Source organism: Callorhinus ursinus, unplaced genomic scaffold (genome assembly GCF_003265705.2).
Source record: "Callorhinus ursinus isolate GAN/ISIS: 27379988/994484 unplaced genomic scaffold, GSC_fseal_2.0 scaffold26, whole genome shotgun sequence".
Lineage (NCBI taxonomy): Eukaryota > Metazoa > Chordata > Mammalia > Carnivora > Otariidae > Callorhinus > Callorhinus ursinus.
The window spans coordinates 38249-57202 of NW_027397088.1; the positions used below are offsets into that span (position 1 = coordinate 38249).

General features: G+C 52.7%; 2 protein-coding genes across 9 annotated transcripts; both read left to right on the forward strand.

Moving 5' to 3' along the window:
• Position 1: 1 nt before the first annotated feature.
• CCHCR1 (coiled-coil alpha-helical rod protein 1) lies at positions 2 to 13725 on the forward strand. 8 transcript variants are annotated; one of them, XM_025890923.2, is made up of 18 exons: positions 2 to 138; positions 1196 to 1262; positions 1341 to 1554; positions 2809 to 3112; positions 5944 to 6107; positions 6211 to 6346; positions 6536 to 6646; positions 6848 to 6997; positions 7543 to 7653; positions 7767 to 7873; positions 10170 to 10282; positions 10454 to 10499; positions 10639 to 10775; positions 10900 to 11088; positions 11192 to 11293; positions 12659 to 12810; positions 12920 to 13091; positions 13336 to 13721. In XM_025890923.2, exons 2-18 carry the CDS (start codon positions 1247 to 1249, stop codon positions 13446 to 13448), a joined length of 2337 nt encoding a protein of 778 aa, XP_025746708.1. In that variant the 5' UTR covers positions 2 to 138; positions 1196 to 1246; the 3' UTR covers positions 13449 to 13721. The 8 variants fall into 8 exon arrangements, 6 of the variants coding, with proteins under 6 accessions (XP_025746708.1, XP_025746709.1, XP_073733572.1 ...); XM_025890924.2 differs by having other exon boundaries at positions 12 to 138; positions 1130 to 1262; XM_073877471.1 differs by lacking the exon at positions 2 to 138 and adding an exon at positions 261 to 284.
• A 647-nt stretch (positions 13726 to 14372) lies between these two features.
• PSORS1C2 (psoriasis susceptibility 1 candidate 2) lies at positions 14373 to 16887 on the forward strand. Its single transcript, XM_025891034.2, has 2 exons — positions 14373 to 15494; positions 16120 to 16887. The coding sequence occupies exons 1-2, from the start codon at positions 15440 to 15442 to the stop codon at positions 16473 to 16475; spliced, it is 411 nt and encodes a 136-aa protein (XP_025746819.1). The 5' UTR covers positions 14373 to 15439; the 3' UTR covers positions 16476 to 16887.
• Positions 16888 to 18954: the final 2067 nt, after the last annotated feature.

Consider the following 18954-nt stretch of genomic DNA (forward strand, 5'->3'; position numbering starts at 1 on the left):
TCCCTCCTCCCCGGATGAAACCGGAAGAGGGGCCCGCCAAGCTGCCCGCTGTGCGCAGGCGCGGTCAGGGGCGGAGGCCGCACCTGGGAGCGAGGTGTAGGGGTTGTGGCTAGAGGGCAGAGGGGGTTCTCGCGCTGGGTAAGGGGCATTCGGGAAGAGTCGGTTGGGGGCGGGAAGGGGCCGAGATGGGGTACGGGGGTGGGTTCAGGGGTTGATAGGGGACGAGGGGTACAGGGACCAGGTAAAGGAACAGATGAGGTGGTCCGAATAGCCTTAGAGCCCAGGTCCAGCTGGGTGAAGACTCGGGTTTCTGGGGGAGAGGAGGTGGGGTGGAAGGAGAAGTGAGAGCCTGCTAGAGTGAAGGGAAGCTCGAGCAGGCAGTTGGGAGATGAGGGGGGAGTGAGGGACCAGAATAATTTCCTTCGGGGGAAAAAAGCAGATGAGCTTGTGAGGGAGGGTGATAGGAATCCCAGATGGGGGGGGAATAGGTGAATTCTGGTGGGAGGGTAGGGAGACCTTGAAGAGACCTCTCTTGTGCTCTAGGACTCTGGAGAGAGAAGGGGAGGCGACAGGAATGACAGCTGAGGGCATAGTAGAGAGAAACTGAGGAAAGTTGCTGGAAGGGTTTGGATGAGATGTCAGGAAGCTGGCTTTTCTGCCAACGGGTCTAGGCTGCCTGGATTCCCAGGGGACCTGTGGAGGTGTCCTGCCCTTCATGTGGCCACATTCATCTGGGGCCAGGCCTTGGGCCAGTGCTTTAATAGGGAAGGAGCCAGGAGTCATGGCGTGGTGGTGTCTGGATGGGCTTCCGGAAGGCCTTGCTGGGCCATGGAGAGAACTCTGGAGACTGGGTGCACAGCCCCTGCACCGCACACCTCCTTTCTCACCTCTGACAAGGAACTGCAGAGACTGTAGAAACTTAAGGAGGAGGGTAGAGGCTCTGCCCGGAATTCTAAAAGTATGAGTAAAGCCCAAGAGCTCCCTCTCAGCCTGTCTCAGTGAATTCCCTTCATCTCATGGTTATTGCCGTAGTTCTATCAGGAACGAGATTGGGTCAAGCAAGAGATCCTTGGGTATTTCCTGCTTCTCTTGGGAAGTTACTAAAGGATTATGACTTTTATTACTGTAGGGGCTTTCTCGTTGGAAGGTGGCCTGAAAATTGAACCGGGGTGTCCTTGTTTCTCCTATTGTCCAGGGAAACATAGATGGCTGGACACAGAATCTAGAGACTTCAAATGATGTGGAGATGTTTCGACCTTCAGGTCAGTGGGACCAGGCAAGGGGACTGGTGATTGTCTTTCCTTAGGAAACTGACCATCTTTGTCCTTGTGCTTCCTCAGGTTCCACTGGGCTGATTCCCCCATCCCACTTCCAAGCTCGTCCCCTTCCAACTGTACCAAGAATGGCTCCCACCTGGGTTTCAGACATTCCCCTGGTCCAACCCCGAACCCATCCAGATGTCTCAGAGAGGCGGCCAGACAACCAGAGACCTCAAGTGATCATGTGGGAACAGGATGTTTGTGGCAATGGGCCGGAGGCGGGGCGGAGAGGCAGGTAGGGATTCATTGTTGCTCTTTTCTCAGGCTTGCTTGCCAGTGACCCTTCTTCACTGAAATAGATTCCTTACCCCGTTTCAGCCTTTAGTTCCCTAATTTGTGCATTTTTGCGGAAGCAGTTACTGGAACTTACAATGTATAAGTACTAAGGCAGTGGGCTAGATGCTAGGAATGGGGGTAACAAAAATAAATGAGATCCTGATATCAGTGAAGTAAAAATCCTAAGGGAAGAGGTAGATTGACCAACAGCTGACAGTAATAAGCAAGATAATGAAGTGCAAACTAGGAGTGTAGACTGTACTGTGGTAGTGTTGGATTCATTCTGACGGAGTGCTTGCCATTAGAGCTGGCCATGCTATTTGTTGATGTTTTGTCTGTAAAAGTTCTGATTCTTATTCTTGATGTTTCGTCGTGTGTCTTTTCCCAAATGTACTGGAATGTCATTCTGCTGTTTTGCTCTGGAGTGGGATTGCACATGGGTCTACCTTGAACCCTGTCCAAGAGGAAGGGGCATGATGACAAGAGGGGGAGCCCTGGAGTGGGTGTCAGGAGACAGAGACTCTGATGCTAGTTTGGCTACCAACTAGGATCCTTGGGCCAGTCAACTAGTATCTCTAGGCTGTAGATCCCCACCGTTTTAAAAGAAAAAAGGAGTGGTTCTGGGCCTCAGTGAGGGAGTTATGTCAAGAGCCATGTTATCATAAGCTGGTTTAAACTTTACAGGACACCAGTAGACTATGTAATTTATTGATGTGCTGTCGACTCCTCATACAGGATATCTAACACTCAATAAATGCTTTTAACTAGCATCTGGTCTCACTGTATTGATACTGGAAGCCATGACCTCTCTTTCTCTGAAACTGCCTCCAACTTTTCCTTGCCCTTAAATCAGAATTCAGAAGTCTCTGGGTGTCTTCCAACCCCTCCATTTTAGAATGTGGGGCCTAATGATGTGCACATTTGATGTTTAATGCATCTGCCTGTATGTAGCTCAGCAGAGATCGTGTTCCATGATCTCAGCTAGCCGTTAAGTCCTGTGAGCCCAGATAGTGGACCTAATATGCTTAGTAGGGCCATGATACATGACAGTGGTGATACAGATGCAGAGACCCCCCTGGCCCAACTTCATCCCCACCGTCTTCACACACAATGGCAGAGGGATCCTCCTCTCCTTCTGCTGTGTCCCGTTGTGCCCTCCGCCACCCTCCCAGCACCAGAGACAGGTCTCACCTGTGCTAACCTGTTTTTGAAGGTCTGTGGAGCTGGAGGGGTCACATGCCCTGAGCCAGCAGGCTGAGCTGATCTCTCGGCAGCTGCAAGAGCTGCGACGGCTTGAGGAGGAGGTCCGAGTCCTGCGGGAGACCTCGCTGCAGCAGAAGCTGAGGCTGGAGGCCCAGGCCATGGAGCTGGAGGCCCTGGCACGGGCGGAGAAGGCCGGCCGAGCGGAGGCTGAGGGCCTTCGTGCTGCCTTGGCTGGGGCCGAGGTTGTCCGAAAGAACCTGGAAGAGGGGAGCCAGCGGGAACTGGAGGAGGTTAAGAGGCTGCACCAGGAGCAGGTGAATGTGGGGGTGAGAAGGGCTTAGCTTCACAGTGGATGAACTGGGCAGCAGCTTCCCAGAAAGGGCAGCTTCCACAGAAAAGGCCCCATGAGCAGTGGAGTGATGAGATGTTTGGTGAAGGCTGGAGATGGGAGGACCTGGAAAGATGGATTTGGGTGTTTTGGTCTTTGAATAAAGGTTGTACTTTTTCTCCCAGGACTCAGGTGGGCTCCCACCACTTGAAGCCCTCCTTTCCCTTCCAGTAGGAAGTATTTTGTCTTCCTACTTCCCTCTGGGTACTCACTTCATGTGGGAGCGTTGTGGGGGTGGTGAGGAGGATGCGAGAGGGTGGACTGGGGAAGGGAGATGACTCCTTCAGGAAGCATTTATCAGTGCTTACTCTTTACCGTCTCCGAGATAGGAACCAGGACCCTGGGGGGGCAACTCAGCCTGAGTCCTTGTGGGCGGAGCTGACAGCCTAGTGGGGGACATGCACATTCAACACCTATTTTAATCCTAATTAATTAATTGGAATTGGGAGAAATGCCATGCAGGAGGAGGACAGGGAGCCCTAATATGGACAGGAGGGTTAGGTTAGTCAGTTGACATGTTAGGAAATGAAAGCATAAAGATACCGGAAGAAAACATGGGTGAATTCCTTTTATTTTATTTTTTTTAAGATTTTATTTATTTGACAGAGAGAGACACAGCCAGAGAGGGAACACAAGCAGGGGGAGTGGGAGAGGGAGAAGCAGGCTTATGTGGGGCTTGATCCCAGGACCCTGGGACCATGACCTGAGCCAAAGGCAGACGCTTAATGACTGAGCCACCGAGGCGCCCCTGAGATTTTATTTTATTTTATTTTATTTTATTTTATTTTATTTTATTTTTAAATTTTATTTATTTATTTGAGAGAGAGAGAATGAGAGATAGAGAGCACGAGAGGGAAGAGGGTCAGAGGGAGAAGCAGACTCCCCACTGAGCGGGAGCCCGATGCGGGACTCGATCCCGGGACTCCAGGATCATGACCTGAGCCGAAGGCAGTCGCTTAACCAACTGAGCCACCCAGGCGCCCGAGATTTTATTTTTTTAAGTAATCTCCACACCCCCACATGGGGCTTGAACTCATGACCCCGAGATCAAGAGTTGTATGCTCTACTGACCGAGCCAGCTGGGTGCCCTTGGGTGAATTCCTTTATAACCTCAGATTGGTGAAGGCTTTTCTACCTATGAATCAAAATCCAGAGGTGTTAAAAAGGAAAGATTGATACACTGGCGTTATGATACTAAATTTAGAAATGACAAAAGTAAAATTAAAGAACAGATGATAAAAAATATTTACAGTTCATATCACAGGAAAAGACTGATGTCCCTAGCATACACTGTGTGCCTAGAAGTTGATAAGGGAGCGATAGCAATCTAGCCAGAAAATGGACACAGGAGATAGTTCAAGGAAAAATATAAATGGCCTTTAGATTTATGAAAGAAAGATGCTTCATGATAAGAAATTATCATTTGAGCCGAATAGGACTTGGCTGGGGAGCTGGCGTGTGGGGAGGTGATGGGAGCTGGCGACACTTCACAGCGTGTGGGGGGGTGAGGAGGTGAGAGGGGCCCTGGATGGTGTGTGCACGGGGAGGCCTCGGGGCCTGTTCGGAACTTTGTACTTCACCTTGAGAGCAATGAGCAGCTGTTGAAAAGTATTAAATGGGGAAAAGACATGATGAGATTTGTATTTTATGTCTAAAAAGGCCAGTTTCGTGGAGTTCCTGGCTGGCTCATTCGGTGAGTTTAAGCCCCATGTTGGGTGTAGAGCTTACTTTAGGTAGATAGATGGATGGATGGATGGATGGATAGATAGATAGACAGACCAGTTTTGTGGTTTCATTCTCAAAGGACCAGGGTGTGAAGCTAGGGCTAGAGGGCAGCCTCTCTCCTCCTTCGGCCAGCCGTCCCTCCACTCCTGCCGTGTCCCCCACATCCTCACCACTGTTGGAGCCGTAGTGAGGAAAGGACAAGGTTCCTAGAGCTTCCTTTGGAACAGAGTGTGGCAGACGCTAAGCTGTGGAGGAGGTCATTCCCGATGACGGTAAGAGCTGAAAGGACGGGGAACAGGTGGTAGGATGGAGCCGCTGGTAGAGGGCCCAGTGAGGCCTTCTGAGGAGGTGACGTCGCCCGAGGTCTGAGTAGTTGGGAGAAGCCAAGTGGTAGGAGCTGAACTCAGAGAAGTGGCAGAGGCCAAGGCATGTCTGGCTTGGCAGGCAGAGGGCAGAAGCTGGGCTTTGTTGTGAGTGCTGGGATAAGCCACTGAAGGCTTTGTTTATTTATTTAAACTTTTTTCTTCTATTTGTTAGAGAGAGAGAGAGAGAGAGAGCGCGTGCATAAATGGGAGGAGGGGCAGAGGGAGAGGGACAGGCAGACTCCCCGCTGCGCCCGGGGCCTGTCTTAGGCCCCAAGATCATGACCTGAGCCAAAGTCAGACGCTTAACCGGCTGAGCCCCCCATGTGTCCCCCTGCCTTGAAGGCTTTTAAGGACTGGTCAGGAGTTTGTTGCTGTGGTGCAGAGATGAGGATGGCTTGCCCGGTCTGGTGGCTGTGGAGACGGAAGTGAAGATCTGTTTAGTGGGGAGAGCCGGCAGGAACTGCTGATGGACTGGCAGGTGGATGGAGGGCAGTGAGGCAGCGAGCTCTGTCTCCATTTTGCCACGTGCTGCTGGGCCATTTGCTGGGTTGTTGTCTGAGGTTACAGAAGATGGGAGTGCGGGCACAAGGCCCGAGCAGGAGCAGATTTGGAAAGTCCAGATGTGGGAGTGAGCTGGCCCCTGCTGTGCCCTCTCTTCTCTCCACAGCTCTCCTCCTTGACACAGGCTCACCAGGAGGCTCTTTCCAGTTTGACCAACAAAGCTGAGGGCTTGGAGAAATCTCTGAGTAGTCTGGAAACCAGGAGGGCAGGGGAAGCCAAGGAGCTGGCTGTGGCCCAGAGGGAGGCCGAGGTGCTACAGAAGCAGCTGAGGTAAAGTGGGGGTGGGCAGCTAAAAGGGGACCTGGCAGGTGGTGGATGCGCGGGTCTCCCAGGTGCCTCACTGATGGCTGCCCTGTTCCCACCCCAACCCTAGCAAGACCCAAGAAGACTTAGAGGCACAGGTGACCTTGGTTGAGAATTTAAGGAGATATGTGGGGGAGCAAGTCCCTCCTGAGGTCCACAGCCAGACCTGGGAATCGGAGCGACAGGAGCTTCTAGAAACTGTGCAAGTGAGAGAGTATAGGGTGCATCTGGTTGGGGGCTGGAGGTGGGGTCGGAGGGCTCAGGGATCAGATCCTGGGAGAGGGGTGGCCAGGAGAGAAGGCAGTGCTGACAAGGGACAGCGTCCGGAGGCCGCTTGTGGGCCTGAGTGAAGGTCCCACGGAGGCCACTGCTGTCCCCTCCTCTCCCACCCGCAGCACTTGCAGGAGGACCGGGACGGCCTGCACACCACAGCGGAGCTGCTGCAGGTGCGCGTGCAGAGCCTCACGCACATCCTCACCATCCAGGAGGAGGAGCTGACCAGGAAGGTAGGCCCCTCGCCCCCAGTGGCTCCTGTGGATACCAGCTGTCGGCGTGCTGCCAGAACCTGCTGGGATCTTCTTTTCGGTGAACACCTCTTTTTGCTGTGGCTCTTGTTGCTTGGGCCGGACAGAAAAAAAGGCCCAAAACAAGCCTCCTTGCTCTGCTCCCCCAGGAGCCCACACTGCCACCCCTCCTCCACCCCGCAGGTTCAGCCTTCAGATGCCCTGGAGCCCGAGTTCACCAGGAAGTTCCAGTCCCTGCTGAAGCGCTGGCGGGAGAAGGTGTTTGCCCTCATGGTGCAGCTAAAGGCCCAGGAGCTGGAGCACAGAGGCTGCGTGGAGCAGCTGAAGGGACAGGTCACTTGACTCTTTCTCCCTGAATTCTCCCCTCCCGGCTCCTGGCTCCTTACGTAGGGATGGTACTTATCCAACAAAGATTTATTGAGTGGTTACCATGTGCTGGGAACACAGCCCGGGACAGAGGCAAGTACTGCTGTCGTGGAGCTTACATTCTGGAGCAAGCACTTAGATGATGTCAAGTAATTATGTGTGTTTTCAAGAAAAGTGTAAAAGTGTGACAGAAAGAGACCATGGGGTGGGCCGGCTTTAGGCAGGATGCTCAGGAACGGCTTCTCTGAGGAGGTGACAAATGGCCAAGCATGGGTGGCATGGGCAGAGGCGGCCAGTCTTTGTGGGTATGTCACAGCGAGCTTCCTCAAGGTGTGGGCACATGGAACATGCTTCTGGAAGGAAACCTGGACTCAGACTCCCTTCTCGGGAACCCAAGCTTGTCTCCCTGCATGATGTTCTTTCAGAGACTTTGGCACCAGCGCCTCCATCCCCAGAGCCCCCCTGCAGCTTTCCGCTCTAGCTGTGCCTTGTCCTGCCCCCCCCCCCCCCAGGTGGCAGAGCTCCAGGAAAGAGCTGTGGCCCAGAGCCAGGAGCAGGCCATCCTGCACCGCTCCCTACAGGACAAAGCCGCAGAGGTGGAGGTGGAGCGGATGGGCGCCAAGGTCTGTGGCTGAGCCAGGCGGAGGCTAAGGGGGCGGGTCAGGGATCCCTCCCACCACTTGCCCCCACAACCCCTGCGGCGAGGGGACCCCTCTCCTCACTGCATCCCTCCCAGGCCCTGCAGCTGGAGCTGAGCCGTGCTCAAGAGACCCAGCGCCGGAAGCAGCAGCACGCGGCCACGGCCGAGGAGCAGCTGAAGCTGGTGGCCAACTCTGTGAGCAGGTATCTGGGACGGAGGGGCACGCAGTAGCATTTCTGCTTCCCCGGCTTCCTGGGCACCGTGTTTAAGAGCCCAGGCAAGAGGGGCTGGGAAGCTGGCCGTTGGAGGGTGCAGGGCGAGAGGTGTCTGGCCCCATAAGAGTCCCCGTGCTTGTTTTTCCCTGGGGCAGCCCGCTCCACATTTGCAGGAGGGTTGCTTGTTAGGCCTCGCGTGCATGTTTGGTTGGAGGTGAGGCCACGCTTCCTCCTATAGTTGGGTTCACCTGGGAAGATCGCCACCTTCAGGGTCGTTCGAGCATGGAGAGTGTGGCTACTCCCATCTTTCTTTCTTTAAAATATTGCAGGTACGCCCTGTTTCGTTCCAACCAAATTTAACCTATATTCTAAAGCTGTGCACCTGTGGTTTACTAGATGGTCTATCTAAAATGTATGCCGGTTTCCGTCTTCATCATTTGCCAGCCTGTGTCTCTCATACCCACTTCCTGGGTGTTTACTTCTCGACACCTGTTTTATGACCTTTAGAAAGACGTCTGAGGAGGAACACACACTTCTTTGTGCTGGTAACACCCCTCCTCAGCTTTGGACCTGGGGATACTGACTCAGTCCTCGTAGGCCTCCAGCACAGTGCCTGGCGTGTCATCTGACTCTAGATGTTTACTGTTACCATGAGGCTGTTCTGGACGGATCACAGAAGAATTATTGGTGTAGCAAAATTGTGGTGCCAGATAGGTCCTTGCCCACCATCACTTTTTTTTTTTAAGATTTTATTTATTTGAGAGAGAGAGGGAGAGTGCAAGCACAAGCGGGGGGGAGGAGCAGAGGGAGAGGGTGAGGGAGAAGCAGACTCCCCACTGAGCAGGGAGCCTGATGTGGGACTTGATCCCAGGACTCTGGGATCATGACCTGAGCCGAAGACAGACGCTTAACCAACTGAGCCATCCAGGCGCCCCTCCACCATCACTTTCTATTGGGTTAGTACCTTGAGGACTAATTTCACTTAAAAAATTACGAAAAATTTCCACTTTGCACCGAATTAGACTAGCTGTAATGAACCACCCAGATTCTACTCATTGTGCGTGCCCCCTGTTTCCAGGAGAACAGGAAGGTACACTGTGCACAGGGTTTTACTTTGGCACTAGGACATCACTGAAATGGTTCTTGCTAATGATTGATGGCCAAAAAATCCACGAGGCTTAAAACAACCCACACTCAGATTGTTGTCAGGTTTGTGTGTGTCTAGATGGCCTGGAGATTTTATCAGAAAATGGGTTTGTAAGAGCCACAAGAGGTGTTGGAAACACCTGCTCAATTTTTAGGTAAAGGATCTCTGCTGTGCTGCTAGGGATACAGCTGTCAGCCTTTGTCGTCTGCTTGTTTTTCAGTTGATACAGACTTGGACTCTCCTGGAGAGTTCCGTCCTTGCCCCGAGATGCTGCCTTGGCCCTCCTCCCAGGGCCTGTATAAGCTTCTCAGCTTTTACAAGCCATGCTGGTCCCGCTTTGGGCACAGCCAGCTGATAAAGCACACGGATCTGGCCTTCACTGTCATCGGGAAATTGTTAGAGGATAGCTTTGATCTCTGATGCCTATTAGTGATCAAAAAATAGATTATGAGAAATAAACTTTGCAGGTTGCTTGAAAAGATACACCGCCATGTAATGCCTTCTTGGGGTAAGGGCTCCTTAGAAAACTGATGGAAGCTGTGCCCTTTGTTCTTGAGGAAAATGCACCTAAGTTCATACACCCAAACGTGGCATACAGCACCAGCAGATTTCCAGAGCCAGGAGACATGTCCAGGGGCCTGCAGGCAGAAAAGTCCAAATCAGCTAGAGATGAGTCAGCTTTATGGCACTCGTTTTAGCCCCTGCAGAATCGTTTGTACTGAATGCTGCTGTGTTATGCGCTCTGGGTCCAGATCAGGTATGACCCCTTGAAGTTCGTTCTTGTTTTTACTGCTCTTATTGAAGACACTGATTGCTAGGACCCAGATGAGAAGCTTACCCTAGGTTTTGGGACCAAGCATAACTGTGCTGTCTGTTATGAGTAACGGGATTATTTTTATCTAACAAACACTAAAGGGCTTAAGCTCTCAGGTTTTCTTCTTCATCGGCTGAGAAAGCTCAGACATGACTGGCCCCAACCCTTGGCTTCAGCTTCTCTTTTCCCTGCTAGGATTTTCCCTTCCTTGCTCTCCACATACTTAGCAATATAGGATAGAAGGAGTTGTCCCGACAAGTCACATCAAGTCCTTTAGGGAACGAGGTGGGGTTGAAGGGTCAGTGACCTTGTGCCTCCTCCAGCTTTCAGACCTGGCTCCAGAGCACTGTGGCTGAAGTGGAACGCGCCACAGCCCAGCTGCCCTGCCTCAGCAGCCGAATCAGTTATGCCATCCGCAGGGTCCACACCATTCAGGGTAGGTAGGGCGACTGACGGCCACTCTGTACTCCTGCCCCTCCGGCTCTCGCCCCGCACATCCATCCTCATGCCTATTTGTCACCAGTCTGGGCATCCGTCCCCTTACTCCCCCCTTTCCTTTTCTCCTCCTCGAACTCCTCCTTGTTGCTTTCTGCCTTTTCTCGCCCAGGCCTGATGGCTCGAAAACTGGCCCTTGCTCGGCTGCGCCAGGAGAGGTGAAGTTTGGGGCCCTGTGAGGTGGATGGGAGGGGGTTAGGTGTTGTTTGCTGGGACCCCAAACAGTGAGGACTGAAGAGGGATGGGGGCTTCGGGATCAGGTTGGGTGATTTCCCGACTTTCTCTTCCCCGGCCCAGCTGTCCCCCACCCCTGACGGCCACAGATGTGAGCCTTGAGTTGGAGCAGCTGCGGGAAGAACGGGACCGCCTGGATGCAGAACTGCGGCTGAGTGCCCACATCATCCAGCAGGAGGTGGGCCGGGCCCGCGAGCAGGGTACGCCTGGTCCTGGAGTCACTGAGCTGGAGCGGGGGCCAGAGTTGGGTGTGCTGGGGATGGAGAGGAGGGGAAAGCTGGGGCCTGGGGCACCGAGAGGCCTGTGAGCGCCACCTTTTCACAGGGGAGGCGGAGCGGCAGCAACTGAGCGAGGTCGCCCAGCAGCTGGAGCAGGAGCTGCGGCGGACCCAGGAGTCCCTGGCTGGTGTGGGGCTGCAGCTGGAAGCCGCTCGCCAGGGCCAGCAGGAGAGCACGGAGGAGGCTGCCAGTCTCCGGCAGGAACTGACCCAGCAGCAGGAGATGTACGGGCAAGGTGTGCAGCAGGGGCAATGGGTGTACCGTGGAGGGCTGGGGCGGGGGGGGGGGGCGAGAAGCCACGCTCCCCCAAACACACCCCATCTGCACCTTCCCCCCAGCTCTGCAAGAGAAGGTGGCTGAAGTGGAAACTAGGCTGCGGGAACAGCTCTTAGAAACAGAGAGGAGATTGAATGAGGCTCGGAGGGAGCATGGCAAGGCAGGTGAGATTTGTTGGGATGGGCATGGGCATCCGGAGAGAAGGAAGTGGTGGACACAAGGTTTCTTTTAAAGCTGTTTTAAAGCTGCAAATAATGAAGTTATCAAGAAACGGTACAGATCAATACTCAGGCGGTGAACACACTCCTGTAGCTGGCACCCATATCCAGCACCAGCATGTGACCGGCCCTGGAGCCCCCTGAGTCCCACCCAGCCACTCCCCTCCACAAAGGCAACGGCCATCCCAACCTCACACCAACCATTACCTCCAGATTTTTTCTTTCTTTCTTTCTTTTTTTTTTCCCCTAAAACAATAGAAACTTATTCTCTCACAGTGCTGGAAGCTGGAAGCTAGAAGTCTGAACTAAGATGCTGACAGGGTTGGTTGCCTGCTAGAGGTTCTGAGAGACAATCTATGTTTGATGATTCTCTCCTCCCTTCCAGTGGTTGCTGGTAATCTGTGGCATCCCTTGGTTTGTAGGCACATCACTCCCTTCCGTTTCCGTCTTTACATGGTGTTCTCTGCTGTGCGTGTCTACCCCCAATTTTTTTTTTTAAGATTTTATTTTTAAGTAATATTTAAACCCAACATGGGGCTTAAACGCACAAACCTAAGATCAAGTCATATGCTCTACCGACTGAGTCAGCCAGGTGCTCCTCCCCGTTTTTTTAGGAAAAAGTTCAAATACCCGGACAGATTACAAGAGCCACATAATGCCCACTTGTGTACCTCCTCTGATTAGATGGAACAGTTATTAACCAATTTCTTTTTAAGATTTTATTTCTTTAAGTAACCTCTACACCCACCGTGGGGCTGGAGCCCACAACCCCGAGATCAAGAGTCATGTGCTTCCCTGACTGAGCCAGCCGGGCACCCGGCAGTTATTAATCTTTGGCCATATTTGCTCTATCCATATATACATATACACTGATACGTGCATTTTTGGGGGGAATCACTTAAAGTAAGTTACAAACATCATGATCACCGAGCTGCATCTCCTACAAAGAGGATATAACTTCGATGTAGAGGAAATTTTCTTATATAACCTCAGTGTCATTGTCACACATTAAGGAAACATTAATTGCACAAAATCGAATATCCAGTTCATATTCAGATTTCCCCTGAGCGGCTCCAGGAAGGCTCAGGGATGGGGAAGGTACTTTGGGTTCACGGAGTCAGAGGGTTGTAGAGCATCAGCCACTGCTCCCACCATACAGAGGAGACAGCCCTGGAGCATTAAATGGCTTCCTTGAGCCGTAGAGCTCAGGGCCCAGTGTTCCTGCCCAAGATTCCAGTCCTGTCCTCATGGTGCCTTACTGCCTCTGGGCTGCCCCACACCTGTGCCCTCTGTGCCCTGGCTTCCACATAGTGGTCTCCCTGCGCCAGATGCAGCGCAAAGCCACCCGGGAGAAGGAGCGGAACCAGGAGCTCAGGCGCCTGCAAGATGAGGCCCGGAAGGAGGAGGGGCTGCGGCTGACCCAGCGCCTGCAGGAGCTAGAGAGGGACAAGAACTTTATGCTGGTAGGGGAGAGCAGAGGCCAGGGCCCTTGAGCTGGCTGGGGAGTGGAGGGGAGAAGGAGGAGGGGCGGCTCTGCCTGGGCTAGGTGGCGTTTAACTCTCTCCTTCCCAGGCCACCTTGCAGCAGGAGGGTCTCCTCTCCCGTTACAAGCAGCAGCGACTGTTGGCAGTTTTTCCTTCCCTGCTGGATAAGGGGAAGTCTGTGGAGTCCAGCCCCCGGGCCCCAGGGTCTTCAGCACCTGCACCTCCATCAGCAGCGCCCCCCACCAGGGAGTCCATAAAAGGTATGGTCCATGTAGGAAGGGACAAATGTGTGGGACTTTAGGAATCTCTCCTCTAGGCACTCTTAATGCATGAGCATCGTTCTCTGTGACCCTTGGAGGCCCACAGCCTCTCTCATCCATGCCCGCCTTGGGCCAGAGAACCCCCCCCATAACCCCCCTATCTGATGGCAGCCCCGTTCTCTGCACCAGAGCTGCCACAGCCTTCTCTGGTCTGGCTGCTATCCCTTGGGGTCTTCTTTCCCAGGATCCCTCTCTGTCCTGCTCGACGATCTGCAGGGCCTGAGTGAGGCCATTTCCAAAGAGGAAGCGATCTCTCAAGGAGACAACCAGAACTGTCCTGCTCCAGTCTGCCGCTGAGCAGCCAGACACTGCGCAGCTGGGGGCTCAAGGGGGGTGGGGGCAGGGAGGTCAGCCAGCTGCCCTCATGGACACCAGCCACCAAATGCCTGTGAATCCTGTGGCTTAATAAAGATGACTACAGTAGGTGCCATGTTCTCTCTGGGAATGGAAGGGAATTCGCCCTGCGGCCATCTCTGTCTGGAAAATGCGAGAAGTGGTCCCATGCAACTGTTTCTCTAGGTGGTGGTACCTTTTTTAAAACCCCTTTCCCAGGCTGCTTGGGAAGTTTTTTGAGAAGCTCCAGTTTTCTTTATTTTTTTTATTTTTTTTATTTTAAAGATTTTATTATTTGAGAGAGAGAGAATGAGAGATAGAGAGCACGAGAGGGAAGAGGGTCAGAGGGAGAAGCAGACTCCCCGCTGAGCAGGGAGCCCGATGCGGGACTCGATCCCGGGATTCCAGGATCATGACCTGAGCCAAAGGCAGTCGCTTAACCAACTGAGCCACCCAGGCGCCCTCCAGTTTTCTTTATTGTCAACTTTTGTTTGAAAACTCTTTACCTCTGGAAGATGATCAGTGCCAGGAGGGAGGAATATAAAACATCACTCATTCATTCGCTGGGAATCTCAGAGCCAGCCAGTGACCTTGCTCAGGGGCCACAGTGGTGGGGGGGGGGGGGGAGGCGGTGGCGGGGGGGGTTTATTCTAAGTCAGTAGAAAGCCCTTGGAGTACCTATCAGACAGAAGCGGCCACGCAGTGAGGCTGACATGTTTAAGAGCTAGATTCGCTGGCTATGGAGGATGGGGTGTGGGTGGGGGAGGGAGGGAAGGGGGGGACCAGTTAGGCGGGTACTGGGGAGGCTGGGGAGAGATGGGCTCCAGAGTGGGGGTAGGGACTGGGCTTGCCTTGGGGGGGGGGGGGGGGGGGGGGAAAGGAGCAGGATGAAGGCTTCGAAGTGAGCCACAGAGGGAGCAGACCGGGTGGAGCAGAGCCTGGGGAGGAAGGGAGTTCTGTTTGGGAGGCATTACTTCTGAGAGGCGCACTAGACCTCCAGACCAGAGGAGGCCTTCCTGAGGAAGAGGTTCCAGGGGGTCTCTGAGAGATTTAGACAAGACTGGGGCTGAGGTCTGAAGGACGGGGGTGGGGAGGGCACAGAGAGCCGGCACCAAGGACCAGGGCAGTAGCCAGCGCGGAGCAGGATCCCAGAGGGAGGAGGAAGAGACGGAGATGGACAGGAAGCGGAGGCGGCTTCCCCCTGAGCCGCTGGGCTGTGACTGTTGGAACCTGCTCTGGGGTGGGGCTTAGGAATCAGGATGCCCTCATACTTCCTCACTTGCCATTACCCCAGGTGGCTCCTGGATGAAATTCTTTGGATGTCACCACTTGGGAGGCCCCCTGGGTGCCTGACGGAGGCACATGCTAGAAAGCAGCACCACGTTGGGCCCAGTCCTGAGGGGAGTGGAAGTTCCAAGGGCAAAACCGAGTCCCAAGGGGGAGGCTCGGGGTACTGGCTGAGGCCATTCTAGCTGCATCCTGTGTGTTTAAAAGGAGCACCTGTCCCTGTCCTGCCCCGGCGTCCTGCCTCCTGGCCCCTGTAATTACACTGCTTCCCCACGCATGGTTTGCTCCCATTCCTTGGCTTCCAGTGGCTTCAAGGGATGAAAGGTGGAAGTCCTTGTGATTATAGAGATGACAGGTGGGTATTGATTCCTGCAGGGTGCGTGTGGAGGAGGATGTGAACACGGGTGGCGCGACCAAGGTCTAGGTCATTGATAGGGCTGGGGTGGCTGGGTCCCAAAATGAGGGACGCCGCAGTCAGAGGTTACGCATTAGCCATGGCCTTGCAAACAGGTTTGACCAGTTAGGTTCTGATGGGATTCCTTGTGTCACCGGGCTGACCCCTCCCCAGAGGTTGGACACCTCCTCTCACTCCTCCCCTATAAAGCCTCTTGGGGTTCCCAGGCACCTAGACTCAGCCCACCCCCAACTTTGGGGGCCAGGAGACAGCCATGATGCTCAACTGGAAGCTGCTGGGGATCCTGGTCCTTTACCTGTATGCCGGAGGTAAGCTGGGAACAGGCCGGGGTTGCAATGTCAAGTGAGGCAAGGGTGAATTGGATGCATAGGGATGGAGGAGATTCCAGAAGATTCTGGGTTTTCGCATGAGTGGAAGAGTTAAGAGGTTGAAGGTGATGCAGAAAAGTGCATCTTAGCTCAATGTTTTTGCTGGTTCAAGAGTAGGTACATGTGGCAATTTAGATCAGAATCCAGGTGTGTGGGTGAGTATTCATCACAGCTGAGGACTGTGTGGAGGGTGGATGTGTTTGCAGAGGGTGGGGTCTGGCTGCCACATGGGCCCAAGGTGTGGATGGCTTTGGAGGTGTAGACCAGCACAGAGGCCATGCCAGTAGGAGTCCCAACCGTGGTTGGATGGAGCTTATGTCAGCTCCTGTCGGTTTAAAGTTGGTCAAGTTAATGATTCCAGTCAAGGTTTTTATGTCATTTTTAAGATCACTTGGGTATTTTGTAAATGTGTGGGGAGCTCTTTGAGAGTTACCTTTCAGGTTTGTTTGTGGTGTCAGCTCAGGCTGTGGTCCACCCCAGAGAGGCTCTGCTCCTGGAGTCTGTAGCTGGGGGAGGAGGGATCTGGCCCTCACCACCTTTTCCCTTTCTCCTCCTTCCTCCACAGGCATCTCAGGCAGCGGAGAGCACCCTCCACCCCCACCCACAGAGGCTGGAGAGGAGGAGGGCTCCCCAACATTGCCTCAGGGACCCCCAATCCCTGGTGATCCCTGGCCAGGGGCACCCCCTCTCTTTGAGGACCCTCCCCCTCCAGGCCCCAGTCGTCCCTGGAGAGACCTGCCGGAATCTGGAGTCTGGCCTCCTGAGCCCCCGAGAACTGATCCCCCTCAACCTCCCCGACCTGATGACCCCTGGCCAGCAGGACCCCAGCCTCCAGAAAACCCCTGGCCACCTGCCCCTGAAGTGGACCATGGATCTCAAGAGGACCCAGACCTTGACCCACCCCGGGAAGAGTACAGATAAAGGGATTCCCCCAGAGGCATCTTGGGCCTCCAGGCGGAGTGCCCCTCAAGCCCATCTGTACCCTTCTGATTCCTCTTCAGTTCTCCCATCAGCCTCAATTTCCTTCCTCCTCCTTTCAATTTTATTCTGAGCTTTGAAAGTGTCATTCTCAATATTTTCTGTCCACTCTTGAGATCCGCCCCACATTTCCTCTCCTTTTTTCTCTGACAGCTAAAGCATACACCCCTACCTCATGTCCAGTCCTCTCCCCTCTACTTCCTACCTCCTCCCTCTTCCCCACCCCTGGGGCTCCTGAGGCCAGGCTGGTGGCGCCGTGTTCTCTGCTGCCACATGGTGGCCTACAGCTGGGAACTATCAGGAGACCATGATGGTACTTCCATGAAATGGAAAAATAAAATCTGTGTTTTCTTAATTTTGAATCTTGGCTGCTGCTTTGCCAACAATTAGGTCTTTGGATATTGAGATATCCTCCTCAGAGCACAAACCTACAGAGATCTGGAAGTAATCTGAGTTCCTGTCTTGTCCATATGCATAAGGATGTAGAGCTCAGCAGGAGGAAGTTGGAAATGTAACTATCAGAGTAACAAGGACATTCAGACCCACATTTCTCCCATTCTGGAACCCCTATTTTGGACAATGAGAAACCAAATTAAGGCTCTTTTTAATAGCTTATGGTTTGCACACTCCTGGCTGAACATGAAAACTTTCTTAAAGGCATGTGGGCAGGACTAAGTTCTAAAGGATCAATTTCCAGAAGTGTATGTATCCCTTCCTAAAATGAACCTGCCTGAGAACTGTACTGTGTTTTCCTTTTCCACCTCCCTCCACTAACTGCACTTCTCCCTCTAGATGGAGAAAGGCCCAGCTCTCTTGCTCACCCTGAACAGGACCGGAGTGTTCTTCCTGGAGTCGCCAAATAAGTTAGTGGGGAACAGATCAGCCCTTTCCATCTCACTTAAGAGATGCATCTTAAATAAGAACTTACTTTTCTGTTTAATCATTACCGTCAATATTTATAGTTTTGACAAATTGTGTCTTGTAATAATAAAACCACTGTGTTTTTAACACTTAGGGTCTTATAGTCACAGGAAATAAATTTCAATTTATGTACATATTTTTGTTACGGAGATATACAAAAGGACGTCCCCCAAATACAACAAAATACCAAAAAAAAGTGATACAATGGAAATGTATTTCATTAGGATAAAACTGTAGGGAGAGTGGGATGAAAAAAACTAAACAGAAATATAAGTTAAATTTGCTGATTGTTTAAAGGGCTTGCTCACTTATTAAAAAGGCATTGTGGATACAAAAAGGTTATGGCATATTAAATTCCATCTGCTACATTTGAAAGAGTGATGTGACTTTTAACAGATGAGTATGTACAATTCCCTGGAAAGTATACTCTTTGCAATATTTAAACTTATGATTAAAAATGTTAGCTGTTGACTTAAAAATGTGTAAGGCATACATAATTTTAAAAAATTCTTTAAGGGAATATTAGAGCAGGAAAGTTCAAAAGTCAGGAGCCCAGAGATCTCAGTGGCCTAAGGTCAATCAAGTGGCTTACTGAGATGGGGGCTGAAGAGGGGTTAAAAGCAATTGAGTGTTCACCACTTAGGACCCAATTTGTTTATGTGGCAATCCCATCAGAATCTGTATGTGATCAGTCTGAAAACCAAACCAAACCTAATTTCATTTTCTTTTAAAAGATTTTATTTTTTTGACAGAGACACAGTGAGAGAGGGAACACAAGCAGGGGGAGCGGGAGAGGGAGAAGCAGGCTTCCTGCCAAGCAGGGAGCCCTTGGCGGGGCTCGATCCCAGGACTCTGGGATCACGACCTGAGCCAAAGGCAGACGCTTAACGACTGAGCCACCCAGGTGCCCCACCAAACCTAATTTTAGAGTTTAGAAATAATCCTAGAACATATAAGAATTGTAGTAGAATTTAACAGGCCCCGAAGTGGACTAAGTTCACGAAATTTACTCCCTTAATATGTCCATCAATGCCAGGTGCCATGGGGGAATATAGAAAATAAAAAACATACAGTTCCCGTTCCCAGGAAGCTTAACATTCAGTTGGGGAAGAAAGGATTTGCATGAAAAGTTAAATAACAGTGTCACACACAGTAAGGATGCATGTACCTAAATAATTACATGAGTAAGCACCAAAGAGCCTTGGCAATAAACGCCGTGAGTTCAGAACGAGTCACGGGGAGCTGCAGTAGTCAGGGCAGGCTTCCAGGAGGAAGGGCCGGCGCCCTGCGGCTGGGCGTCCGGCCGGGAGGGGGCGGACGCGGTGAGGGGGCTGTGGGGCTCCCGGGAAGGCGCAGGCGCTAAGCTGCCCACCGCCCACTCCGGGCAGAACCTGCCTCTGCGCCCGTAGGGCGGGTGCGGGGGCGGGCGGGTGTCGCCGGCTCCTGCTGCTCGCGCTGTCTGGGAAGGCCTTCTGTTTTGTTTTGTTTTTGTTTTTTTTAA